Source organism: Barbus barbus (genome assembly GCF_936440315.1).
Source record: "Barbus barbus genome assembly, chromosome: 25".
In the NCBI taxonomy this organism is placed as follows: Eukaryota; Metazoa; Chordata; class Actinopteri; order Cypriniformes; family Cyprinidae; genus Barbus; species Barbus barbus.
Genome location: NC_136753.1, coordinates 14,757,907 through 14,771,583, shown reverse-complemented (window position 1 = coordinate 14,771,583; position 13,677 = coordinate 14,757,907). Strand labels below are relative to the sequence as shown.

The 13,677-nt window shown below is 37.2% G+C and overlaps 2 protein-coding genes across 2 annotated transcripts in view; one reads left to right on the top strand and one right to left on the bottom strand.

Annotated features, from left to right (window-relative positions):
- LOC306845402 (kinesin-like protein KIF1A) overlaps positions 1-13,677 on the bottom strand; it is a 102,789-nt gene that overhangs the window by 79,426 nt on the left and 9,686 nt on the right. Inside the window, exon 5 of the mRNA XM_079378179.1 lies at positions 11,831-11,966. The gene's annotated coding sequence lies outside the window, so the exon portion shown is untranslated. The remainder of the gene's footprint in view (positions 1-11,830; positions 11,967-13,677) is intronic.
- LOC306845398 (allantoinase, mitochondrial) lies at positions 3,716-12,093 on the top strand. The gene is made up of 11 exons (XM_079378173.1): positions 3,716-3,935; positions 5,203-5,354; positions 5,546-5,660; positions 8,007-8,153; positions 8,370-8,415; positions 8,515-8,608; positions 8,739-8,925; positions 10,281-10,419; positions 11,371-11,543; positions 11,704-11,736; positions 11,819-12,093. The coding sequence occupies exons 1-11, from the start codon at positions 3,789-3,791 to the stop codon at positions 11,963-11,965; spliced, it is 1,380 nt and encodes a 459-aa protein (XP_079234299.1). The 5' UTR covers positions 3,716-3,788; the 3' UTR covers positions 11,966-12,093.

Sequence of the window (13,677 nt, the reverse complement as noted above, 5' to 3'; positions counted from 1 at the left end):
TAAATTCTTATTATCCAATGAAAGGTTAGCTTTTTGTGATTTTTTTAAATAAAAGATCAAAAGGATTAACAAAGCAGGTTAATTTTCACAGTCTTCTTTGATCATATTTACCAAGGGTTCCAATAATTCTGACCACAACTGTATATACACTCACCTAAAGGATTATTAGGAACACCTGTTCAATTTCTCATTAATGCAATTATCTAATCAACCAATCACATGGCAGTTGCTTCAATGCATTTAGGGGTGTGGTCCTGGTCAAGACAATCTCCTGAACTCCAAACTGAATGTCAGAATGGGAAAGAAAGGTGATTTAAGCAATTTTGAGCGTGGCATGGTTGTTGGTGCCAGACGGGCCGGTCTGAGTATTTCACAATCTGCTCAGTTACTGGGATTTTCACGCACAACCATTTCTAGGGTTTACAAAGAATGGTGTGAAAAGGGAAAAACATCCAGTATGCGGCAGTCCTGTGGGCGAAAATGCCTTGTTGATGCTAGAGGTCAGAGGAGAATGGGCCGACTGATTCAAGCTGATAGAAGAGCAACTTTGACTGAAATAACCATTCGTTACAACCGAGGTATGCAGCAAAGCATTTGTGAAGCCACAACACGCACAACCTTGAGGCGGATGGGCTACAACAGCAGAAGACCCCACCGGGTACCACTCATCTCCACTACAAATAGGAAAAAGAGGCTACAATTTGCACGAGCTCACCAAAATTGTACGGTTGAAGACTGGAAAAATGTTGCCTGGTCTGATGAGTCTCGATTTCTGTTGAGACATTCAGATGGTAGAGTCAGAATTTGGCGTAAACCGAATGAGAACATGGATCCATCATGCCTTGTTACCACTGTGCAGGTGTGGGGGATGTTTTCTTGGCACACTTTATGCCCCTTAGTGCCAATTGGGCATCGTTTAAATGCGATGGCCTATCTGAGCATTGTTTCTGACCATGTCCATCCCTTTATGACCACCATGTACCCATCCTCTGATGGCTATTTCCAGCAGGATAATGCACCATGTCACAAAGCTCGAATCATTTCAAATTGGTTTCTTGAACATGACAATGAGTTCACTGTACTAAAATGGCCCCCACAGTCACCAGATCTCAACCCAATAGAGCATCTTTGGGATGTGGTGGAACGGGAGCTTCGTGCCCTGGATGTGCATCCCACAAATCTCCATCAACTGCAAGATGCTATCCTATCAATATGGGCCAACATTTCTAAAGAATACTTTCAGCACCTTGTTGAATCAATGCCACGTAGAATTAAGGCAGTTCTGAAGGCGAAAGGGGGTCAAACACAGTATTAGTATGGTGTTCCTAATAATCCTTTAGGTGAGTATATATATATATATATATATATATAACAATGCAAAACGATCTAGCTATGTATTCTCCCCTTTAAAAAAAAAATAGCCACGGTTTTGCTAATAGCAGTTAGCCTGTATCAGTACCACTGTGATGAAGGAGACTGAATAATGAATATTTGCAGCCTCTCAGACAAACCACACAGCGATTTTTTTATTTAAAGAGATTTACATATTATTCCGTTTTATTCTAAGAGTATGTTAGATGGTTTTTAAAAAATATTAATAGTTAACGGTCAGCTTTTTTCTGTGGTGATTTCCGTGTGTTTACACTGTGCTCCTGAGCTTGACCTAAAACATGGCGGAATCCGACGCGGCGTGACGTAGTTTGCCAAGCTCTATAGACACCTCGTTTACATTATCAAAGAACATTATCATATCTTAGCCAGAATTAAAGCACTCTCAAAAACTCACATTAATCACTGAAGTTGCTTACATTGTGAAATTAATATCTTTCTTACATCGTACACACTTCTGCACTTTGTTGTTTCTGATGAGAGAAATCGGCAGAGAGCAGGATTCATTCAGGGAGCGCAAACACTGAACAAAACAGCTGTTTCAGCGATGACTCATCTGGACGCCTCTTATTGGCCATTGTACTCAAACTCAACAGAATCATGTGTGATTGGTTATAATGCGCAGTGCTGTAGAAAAACGAGGCTGTCTCTGGCTCCGTGCCAGCAGCGAAGTTGAGCAAACACAGATTTTAATTTAGCAGCTGACGATGTTCTGCACTGAATGATCTAATCACACCGGTGTGATCGTTTATTAAATATAAAAAAATATTATTCTGCTTTTTTTTTTTTTTTTTGTCTTTTGGAAGCTGCATTCAAAATCCACTTGCCTCAAAAATCTGAGGGGGCACGGTTGAAATCGCATTCTGGGAGAAGGGTATTTTGGCTGGGCCCCCCTCTGGTCCAGTGCCCGTTAATCCGTCCCTGACTATCATGGGAGCGCCTGCGCACAACTACGTCATTGTGACAGGAATCTCAGAACAGCCTGATTTGAGAAAGGGAATTTTAAAATAGGGATTTAAAAAAAATACACTGGATGGATTTTTATCATTATAGGGTGGATGTATACACACTTCCAACACACATTTATGTTCAAACAACATGTAAAGTGATTTTTGCATCCGATGATGCCTTTAATGACATATAAATCCATGAGTGTGACTCACTTGGTTTAGAAAAAAAACTATAAAAATTAGGATTTTTATTTATTTATTTATACATTATTTGACAATTAAACACTGACACCCCCATTGTCAATACTGACATGTCAAAATATATTATCATTACCATAATGAATATGTGAACACAGAAAACAACAAACTAAAAAAACTAAATTGCCAAGTAATTAATAATAAATTATCAGTGTATTTGCTGCATTTATTTTTTTTCTGATTGTAATTCAGCTTGGAGTTTTTTTTCTGATTGAGGCTATGACTGAATGTTTTTTTTATTTTATTTTTTTTATTTATACAACCATTTCTCTCTCTCTTTATTTATTTATTTTTATTTTGAATGGAAATTGGACATTTCTTTGATTTTACTCTGGGATATGTCCCAGGCAGGAAGGCATAGCAAGCGCCGAGCAACCACAGCATTCAGTTAGACACAATGCCAGTCTGAGCAGTCCCTTGTGGCTGTTTTTCTCTCCTTCTGTCTCTTTCTCCTTCCTGCTCCTCTGTCTCAGCTCAGTAGAGCAATGCTTTGAATAATTTATCCAGCTAAAGGGGTGCTGGTGTCGGCCTGACGCCTGATACCATCTTAAAGGGACAAGCTTTTAATTAGAATTATAACGCAACCTATAGGTGTCCACAATACACCCACAAAAGAAACTCTAATCAACTCTGGGAAGTCGTGGCCTAATGGTTAGAGAATCGGACTCGTAATCCAAAGGTTGTGGGTTCGAGTCTCAGGCTGGCAGGGATTGTAGGTGGGGGGGGAGTGAATGTACAGCGCTCTCTCCACCCTCAATACCACGACTGAGGTGCCCTTGAGCAAGGCACCGAACCCCCAACTGCTCCCCGGGCGCCGCAGCATAAATGGCTGCCCACTGCTCCGGGTGTGTGTTCACGGTGTGTGTGTGTGCACGTTGGATGGGTTAAATGCAGAGCACAAATTCCGAGTATGGGTCACCATACTTGGCTGTACTTCACTTCACTAATCTCACTACCACACAATATTCAGCTGTATTTTCAGTATGAGTGATTGATTCTATAAAGTCGTACTTGTTATAAATTGCTTTTTATTAACAATCTAAATGTTGCAGGTCAACGAACTTTTATCTTCCTGCTGACACTTGCATAAAGATCAATGAGGGAGGTACATTGACCTTAGAGTGAAAGCTTCTGCTGCCAGGACAGTGAAAGACAGAAGCTCATATAGGCTACATAAGATACACTGCAGACATGGAGCCAGGATCAACTGTCAGTGCTGTGCGGAGCCAGAGGGTTTTGTGTGGAGAGGAAATTCGAGCTGCAGTTATCATAATAAAGGAAGGAAAGATTCATAGCATTCTGCCTGATTCAGAAGCTTCAGCGCACACAGCTGGAAAGGTGAGGTAGACTGTGAGAGTGAGACATATGCCACCCGCTGGAGACCACAAGAATGGCAGTCCTCAGGTTTAACCCATAACCACTCCTGTATGGACTGAAATGATTGTAGAAAATGTGGTCAAATCAATCAGCAAAATGTTATATTGTGACAAATTCACATTTTTTATAGAATACTTATGAAATATTTATAGCCTATATATACAGTATATTTGATAAGGAGAGCAGGGGTAGTTGTCACATAGACAACAAGTCAGTAGTTTAGCAAGCTGGTTTTAAACACCATCTTCAAAACCTTCTTAATTTAGAATAGTTTATGGGAATTTTATTCTTCAAACTAAAATACACTAATTTAATAAGTAGTGTGTAAAAATGTGTGAACGCAATTTTACACTGCCATTAAAGAAAGGGTCAATTAGATTATAAAGGTAGATATTAACAAAAACGGTTGAATTATGCTCTCATAACAAAGGTTTTTTTTTTAAAGAAATGTATAAATTACAATAGTTGTTGGTAAACAGAATGCTTTGATATTTATCTGTTACCTTTTATATTCTTTGTGGTTTAATGATTTTTGTTTCATAATTATTTCACGTTTTTTTGCAGTTTCCATTACAACAACCTGTACAAAGTAAACAAATATCTATAAATATCAATGCGTGTTCAATTAACTGTGTTGCTTAGCATGGTCACACTTTATTTAAAGGTTCATTTCTTACTATTAACAAACCATCAACTATGACTTTTGCCTCAATAAACTCCTAATTTGCTGCTTATTAATAGTTAGGAAGGTAGTTGTTAAGTTTAGGTATTGGGTTATGGTTGTAGAATATGGTCATGCAGAACATGTGCTTTAGAAGTAATAAACAGCAACTATGCTATTAATAGGCATGCTAATAAACAATTAGTTAATAGTGAGAATTGGTCCCTATACTAAAGTGTTACCCTTAGCATTATTATTAACCTGGCAACCAGGCAAGTCACTTAAGAACAATATCTTATTTTTAACAACAGCCTGGCAGAATAATTAAAATCTTCTGGATGCTTTATTTAAAAATATTTACATCCCTAACAAAACAAGAGGATTTTTCATAATTTTCAGGGCGTGGTAAAATGCCACTGTTTTAAATGTATTAATTACAATATTTGTTGGTCAATAGATTAGGTTTGATATTTATTTTTAACATCCCTATTTGCATCCCTAACAATGTAATTAAACCTCAAACATTTTTTTTATTCCTACACTAACTAGACAGCATCTTTTTAACAGGTAGTGGATGTGGGGAACAGTCTGATAATGCCAGGTATAGTGGACTGTCATGTTCATGTTAATGAACCAGGCCGTACCTCCTGGGAAGGGTACCGGACTGCCACAAGAGCAGCTGCTGCTGGAGGAGTCACCACAATTGTAGATATGCCTCTGTGAGTATAGACTTTCAAATTAACATTCAATAATAATGACTAAACTGAGTTTTCAATTGAGTTATGAATGAAAAAAAAAATACAATTCTCCCAGTCTCCCCCACCCCCTTGGATACGGTTTAGAAAAAATTATTGATAAATAGTTGATAAATAACATAAAACTGACATTATGATTAATTCATGGTACACAGAAACAGCATCCCACCAACTACAACTCTTAGAAACTTTCATGAGAAGCTGCGTGCAGCTACAGGACAGTGTTTTGTAGATACCGCATTTTGGGGAGGAGTCATCCCTGGAAACAAGGTACTTGCATACTGTACATTCTGCACAAATGTCAAAATACATTTCAGTTACAGCCTGTTGTTTAACCTTCTAATATTCAAATATTGTCACTCAATATTGGGAATACACTATCTAAAGGTAGATATTAACCAAAAGGTTGAATTATGTTTTCAAAACATTTTCTCATAAATGTATGAATTACGATTCTGGTAAACAGAATGCTTTTATATGTTACCTTTTATATTATTTGCATTTTTGAATAAATCTGTTGAGTAAATGATGATACCATAATTCACTGCAAAAGACATCAGTTGCATCAAGATATGCATATGACACTCATAGAAACTAGGTCACACTTTGCAGATTCATACTAAATTTTGCACACTTTTTTAATGATGCTATTTATACTTCTTCAAAAGAAGTATCTACTCAAAGGGTATGCACTTTTGAACGTATCCATTAACTTGTTTCATTCTGGAGTAAAACAAATCAGTTGAGTACAATTAATTCCGGAAATATTGGGACATTTTTTTAAAATTTGAATAAAATGAAAACTAAAAGAATTTCAAATCACATGAGCCAATATTTTATTCACTATAGAACATAGATAACAAATGTTTAAACTGAGAAATTGTACAATTTTATGCACAAAATGAGCTCATTTAAAATTTGATGTCTGCTACAGGTCTCAAAATAGTTGGGATGGGGGCATGTTCACCATGGTGTAGCATCTCTTCTTTTCAAAACAGTTTGAGGACGTCTGGGCATCCAGGTTATGAGTTTCTGGAGTTTTGGTATTGGAATTTGGTCCCATTCTTGCCTGATATAGGTTTCCAGCTGCTGAATAATTTGTGGTCATCATTGATGCATTTTTCACTCAATGATGTGCCAAATGTTCTCTATAAGTGAAAGATCTGGACTGCAGGCAGGCTGACTCAGCTCCCGGACTCTTCTACTACAAAGCCATGCTTTTGTAATAGCTGCAATATGTGGTTTTGCATTGTCCTGCTGAAATACACGTAGTCTGGAGGGGAGCGTATGTTGCTCTAAAACCTTTACATACCTTTCAGCATTCATAGTGCCTTCCAGAACATGCAAGCTGCCCATCCCGTATGTACTTATGCACCCCCATACCATCAGAGATGCTGGCTTTTGAACTGAATGCTGTTAACATGCAGGAAGGTCTCCCTCTTCTTAAGCCCAGAGGACATGGCGTCCGTGATTTCCAACAAGAATGTCAAATTTGGACTTGTCTGACCATAGAACACTCCTCCACTTTGAAACAGTCCATTTTAAATGAGCCTTGGCCCACAGGACACGATGGCGATCCTAGGCCATGTTCACATATGGCTTCCTTTTTCCATGATAGAGCTTTAGTTGGCATCTGCGGATGGCACGGTGGATTGGGTTTACCAACAGTGGTTTCTGGAAGTATTCCTGGGCCCATTTAGTAATGTCAATGACAGAATCATGCCGATGAGTGATGCAGTGTCATCTGAGGGCCTTGTCCCTTACACAAAGAGATTTCTCCAGTTTCTCTGAATCTTTTGATGATGTTATGCACTGTAGATGATTAAATTTGCAAAGCCTTTGCAATTTGACGTTGAGGAACGTTGTTTTTAAAGTATTCCACAATCATTTTACGCACTCTCACAGATTGGAGACCCTCTGCCCATCTTTACTTCTGAGAGACTCTGCCTCTCTAAGATATCCCTTTTATAGCTAATCATGTTACAGACCTGATGTCAGTTAACTTAGTTGCTATATGTTCTCCCAGCTGAATCTTTTCAAAATGTCTTGATTTTTCAGCCCTTTGTTGAGACCTGTAGCAGGCATCAAATTTGAAATGAGGTAATTTAGTGGATAAAATTGTAAAATTTCTCCATCTAAACATTTATGTTCTCTATGTTCTATTGTGAATAAAATATTGGCTCCTGTGATTTGAAAGTCTTATAGTTTTCATTTTATTCAAATTTAAAAAAACGTCCCAACATTTCCGGAATTCGGGTTGTAAATGATTCAATGTTTTACTCCAAAAGACATCAGTTGTCTCCAAATATGCATTCTCCATACTTCATGCATACAGATTTATACTGCACACATACACAATACTATATAACATACTTTTTAAGTAAGTACTTATTCAAAAGCAGCAAGTAGCTACATTTATTTTAGACACAGCTATCTACTTGTTTGCTTCTTCAATGTATCAGCGTTTTTGAAGGCATTGGTTGAGTAAGTGATTCAACGATTCACTTCTAAAGATGGTCACTTTTCACCAACTACTGTTGTAAAAATGTGTTGCCAAAATAACAATATTTTCTTTGTTTGTCTGCCTGCCCATCTTTATCTGTTTGTCCATCTCAGCTGGAGCTGAGGCCGATGGTTCAGGCTGGTGTTGCTGGATTTAAGTGCTTTCTTATTCACAGTGGAGTGGATGAGTTTCCTCATGTGAGTGATGCTGATCTGCATGCAGCTATGAAACAGCTCCAGGGCACAGGAAGCGTTCTGCTGGTGAGTCATCTCATTTTTTGCTTGCCCCAATCATTTCAATCTGATATTTGATTTCATAAAACATTTCTACCATAATGAGTACCTTATAATATCAGTACCAGTAGTAAAATTGTCTGTCAATGAGAAAAATGCATCTGGTCAGACATAAATTATTATTAGGGATAATTATGGAAATATAATTATGGAACTTAAATTAATGAAACCTATTTGGTTTAGTTTCATGCGGAGCGAGAAGTCCAGCATGCAGCTGCTGAGAAAGGGGGTATGAGACTGATCATTTCATGTAAATTAAATTTCAGTTCTACTTGAAATCATGTATTATTTTTAAAATGGACATTCCTACTTTACTCTTCTTACTCAGATCCACATGAATATTCCACCTTCCTGAGGTCCAGGCCTGACATTATGGAGCTTGAGGCCATCCGTACCGTCACTCAGCTCTGCTTACAATATCAGTATGTTTATGATGAGACCATTTAGAATGAAGTCCTCAAATTTTGATTATCTAATAGCTGCTTCTGCAAACTATGGGTAGCTAATCAAGATGAGTTGTGAGAAGTCAGCATTTTCTGTTCTCATTTTCAGAGTAAGATGCCACATTGTGCACCTGTCATCAGCCCAGCCTCTGGAGCTTATCAGGGCAGCAAGAAAGGCTGGAGCTCCACTGACTGTAGAGACCACCCATCACTACCTCAACCTGTGTGCAGAGAACATTCCAGCACGTGCAACTCAGTTTAAATGCTGCCCCCCGATACGAGACACAGCCAACCGGGTATCAGCAATATGCATTACAGACAGTGAAACAGATTCAGGTTGACAGAAAAAGCTGATCAACAAAAGTTGGTCTTGATAATATTTTTGTAAAATTTACACTGAAACTCGTTAAAGTAATTGCTGACCTTAAAATTAATTACTTTCTTTTGTTGAACACTACATTTTGAAGAATACACAGGTCATTTTCCCCATACAATTACAACTGATGAAGACTGGAGCTTTTAAGCATCAAAAAGGATGTTAAACCACCAGCATAAAAGTGACTCATACACTATATTTCAGGTTTTCTTGAGTCATACAATATAGCTTTGTGAGAGGAACAAACTGAAATTTACTGATATTCTTTGCCTCCAGTCTCATTTGATCTCTAGGAACCATATTAGTCTTGTTTGTGGATTCATTTTGACCAGTTTTGTGAACCGGATCAACAGATTCATTGGCTATGTTCAGACTGCAAGCAAATCAGTTTTTTTCTCAAATCAGGTCTGTCTGCTTTATTAATTGCAAGTGATCAAATCAGATTTGTGATTTCTCACACAACCAACTTATTTGCATAGGATGCCTTGATTATGGCGCAAACGTACCCCCATTTTTGATGAGGCTTTCATAACAGATGCAGGAAAAATGGAGGTGCATCATCTTGATCTCCAAATAAGTGTCCTGTCGAGTCGCAGTGTAGAGTTTCTCTGTCACACAAGAAAAAGTCAACGAAGGAGAATTCCTTTTGAATATAGTATGAATACTTTTGTATTAATACTGAGTCCAGACTGAGACACATCTGTAAAAATCTAATTTGAATTACATTTCAACCCACCTTCATATGTGGTTTGAATCAGATTAGAAAAAAAATATATATATATTTTATGTTTGTTTGTTTTTTGGCTATACTTTTAAAAACCCATCTGGATTTTGATAATCAGATTTTTGCTGACAGTCTGAACAAGGCCTATGAAAAGAGAGTCAAAAAGAATGATTCATTCACAAATTGGACATCGCTTATTCTCTAATAAATTCCAACAATATCATCATATGTCTTTAGAGTAATTGTAATATAGAACACAAGACAAGTGGAGTTTATTTACTTAATTATTTAATTTATTACTTTGATTATGGTGTTTTTGGATCCATTTTCAAGCTTGAAAGCTCTCCATTACTTTAAAAATTGTTCGAAAATTTCTCTTTTTGTTTTCCACAGAAAAAAGTCAGTCATATAGCTTTGGAACACATTAATGACAATTTACATTTTGGGTGAACAAGTATTTTTTGATTGTCCTATGAACTTCCACAAACCTTAATTATAGTGCATTCTATCTATAATCTGTTATAGTCAAACTATAATCTGTTTCTTTTTAGGAGCAATTATGGTCTGCACTCAAAGTTGGTGATATTGATATGGTTGTGTCAGATCATTCACCATGCACACCTGACCTAAAGTGTTTAGACAGTGGTGATTTCACACAAGCATGGGGAGGGATCTCTTCTCTGCAGTTTGGTAGGCTATCAATGTACTAATATGCTCATGAACTCACATGATGGCCAAAGTCCGTTGTGAGGCAAACAGTGGTCCATCAACAATTTACCAATCAGATTAATGATTAACTAAAATAGAAAAAACTAACGTTTAGGGATCAAGACAAAGTCCCAAACTGGACCCAGCTTAAAAAAAAATATCTACACTTGTACGAATAAAGTATATGAACTTGCATTTAGCATGGAATTCTGCCTAAACCGGTCATAAAATTTGACCTGAACAAAAGTCAAACACAGAAACACATGAAAACAAATTACACACAAACCAGGATGCTCCAAAGCACTATTAGCACAAATGTTTCAACAGATGAAACCAAAGCTGTTTGCAAAAGATTTACAACGATAAGGAGAACAACACAGAACACAAACATCAACATCTCAACCTAACCATCATGTTTTGGAGCTACTTTGCTAAATCAGGTCCTGGACTGCTAACTAACATTGATAGAAAGCTCAAGCTCAAGTTTATCAGGACATTTTGCCTGGGAATGAAAGGCTATTTGTCTTCCAGTTGAAGCTCAAGAGAAATTGGGTGATGCAACAGGACAACGACCCAAAGATCAGACGTAAATCAACAACAAAATGGGTTCAGAAGAAGAAAATATGCCTTTGGATTGACACTGACTAATAGGGCAGATCTCATCAGTAATTACAGTATTTGTGTAGGCTATTCCTTCCAAAAAATGTTCACTTACTTTTTCCACCTTGAACTGTATATTTAAACTGTGAATTATTGGCTATTATCAAATTGTCAAATTTTATGGCCGAATGAATTTGTGCAGAAATTCATGGTATTGTAAGTTAAATGACCAAATGCAAGAGTGTTCGTCATGTATTTTGCATAAGCAAAGACCTGACAGACGTTTCGTGTGGCGTTACTAAAATTGTCATTCATCTCGCTGTTTACCAACAGGTTTATCTTTGTTCTGGACATCAGCTTCTAAAAGAGGGTTTTCATTTTTTGACGCAGTAAGACACTTGTGTAAAGAGCCTGCTCAACTCTGTCGCCTTGATGACCAAAAAGGGAGTCTCATTCCAGGTCACGATGCAGACTTAGTCATTTGGGATCCAGAAAAAGAGTTTACGGTGAGAAAGACAGGGATTCACTCAAGAGGGTTGAGATGAGATGCTCTAAGCGACTGACAGCAAGATAGAACATGCTTGTTGCTAAAATTCTGTCTTCCTCTATAAATATACTGAAAGCTTTTTGGAGCCTATAAGTGAATGCATATCATTCATTTCCTAGGTGAACGAAGACAACATACATCACAAAAACAAGGTAGGTTAGATTTTGCTCACTATAATTGTTCATGTATTAGTGAAGAGAAATTGTTTCTTTTTCACTTTTTCTTTCTTTTCAGTTAACACCGTACCTTGGCCTTGCTCTGCGAGGGAAGGTGAAGGCCACTATAATCCGAGGGAAGGTGGTTTACAGTCATGGTTCTTTCAGTTCTCAGCCTCTTGGGAAGCATCTCTTTATTCAGCACAAGACACCATCCCCTTTGTAAACTAAGCACATAAAGCACATTACACAATCTCACCTTACCCATCACTGTTAGTATGAGCTATGGTAAAAATTGTACTGTATGGCATGTCATTTTAAAGTACAATTTATTTTAATTGATTGTGCAGTATTGTGGTATATTCAAAAATGCATTGGGTAACACTTTGCACAAGCATTGCAAACAAATATTAAATATTGCTAATATATAATTTCAGAAATAACCTAATATTTTAATATCTTAATATCCAAAAATGTACTTCCTCTTATATCGTTACAAACCTGCATGACTTTTTTTTCTTCTGTGGAAGATAAAAGATGATATTCTGAAGAAAGCTCAGTTTCATGGAGTTTTTGCAAAGACTACAGAAATACAAAGACGGTTCACTCCTATACTTATGAATAGGAGATATCTGAAGCTACACCAGCCAATCATAAGTGATTTGAAAAGTCATAAGTTTAGACTGTGCATGCGTATTGGCTGGTCAAGCTTAAAAAAAGTCAACTTTTTAAATGTTATTTGAGCATAAGAAACAACATTCAAGAGGTAGTTCATTTCAGATTTTGTTGCTGATTTTAAATATGTAATTTAATTGCGAGTTCAGCAAGCAGTTTTTGAGATTTCAAGATTCCCCCATTCATTAAGATAGGACTTGGTCTTGTATGAGCTGCCCGGAAGCGCTGCAAATATGGCCACCGAGTGATCAGACTTCCCTTGAAAGGGACTTTGGTTTTTGGAACATGTCATTAAGCTGATATTTTGTTTAAAATTGTTCTATAATTTGTAAATGTACATAAATGTTAAACATATTTTTGAACCAATTAAAATATCTGTGGTCTCTTAGACCCTCAAAATACAGAGTTTACACAAAATAGAATTTTATGCATTAAAATATGAATTTTTGGACATTTTCATTCAATCAATTAATCATTTTTGTTAATGAACACTGTTAACATATGTCGTGGAAATTTCCAATACTAATCTGACTTCACCACAGACAATTCAAACAACTACCAGTTGTTAATATAATAACTACAGCATCTCCCGAATACTTACAATACAATACTTCCCTGAAGCATGGTGACGGCATCCCATCAAGAAGCTACTATCACTACCTCAATCACACATAAGCACACAGGTCTTTAGCATCTATACACTCTCAACGTCCTTCTCAGCTGTATGCTGGTCTGACACAGGATCTTTAATACTAACTCTGAGTATTACAGCCTTAGCCCGAGGATGGCTCTATAGTCTTCCAACACTATCACTGTCTTGCGGTGGTCTTTTGAGCGTAGAATCTTTCGTACTTCTATTCCTCAGCTGCGCAGCATATACCAGACAGCACTCCCAAGTTGCTCTTTGCAAGAATGAAAGTTTTATTCACGGCCGGGAGCCCACTGGTCACAACCACCAAGAGAGACTCTCTGAAGTGAAGGATACATGAACATTTATACCTTGTAGTTGAGTAAAAATCAATGTCACTCAAGTCTTCTTCACAGTAATTGGTTATGCTGATCTGGACATTGGTTTGTCATATGACTGTTCTACTGTTTTAAGCACTTTTTGGGTAAGTATAGATTATTTAATCATAGAGACACGGTCTTTGATCTGAGCATCCTTAGTCTGCACTTTTCTGAACATTCTATGTTGAGCAAACTCCTTCTGAGGCATACAATAAATACATAAAATATTTCTGTATATATGCATGTACACACACA

Coding starts and splice junctions, on each gene's coding strand:
- LOC306845398 (XM_079378173.1), top strand. CDS start 3,789: ATGGAGCCAGGATCAACTGTCAGTGCTGTGCGGAGCCAGAGGGTTTTG. Junction 5,661..8,006: donor GAGTCATCCCTGGAAACAAG/GTACTTGCATAC, acceptor TGTCCATCTCAG/CTGGAGCTGAGGCCGATGGT. Junction 8,416..8,514: donor TGCAGCTGCTGAGAAAGGGG/GTATGAGACTGA, acceptor CTTCTTACTCAG/ATCCACATGAATATTCCACC.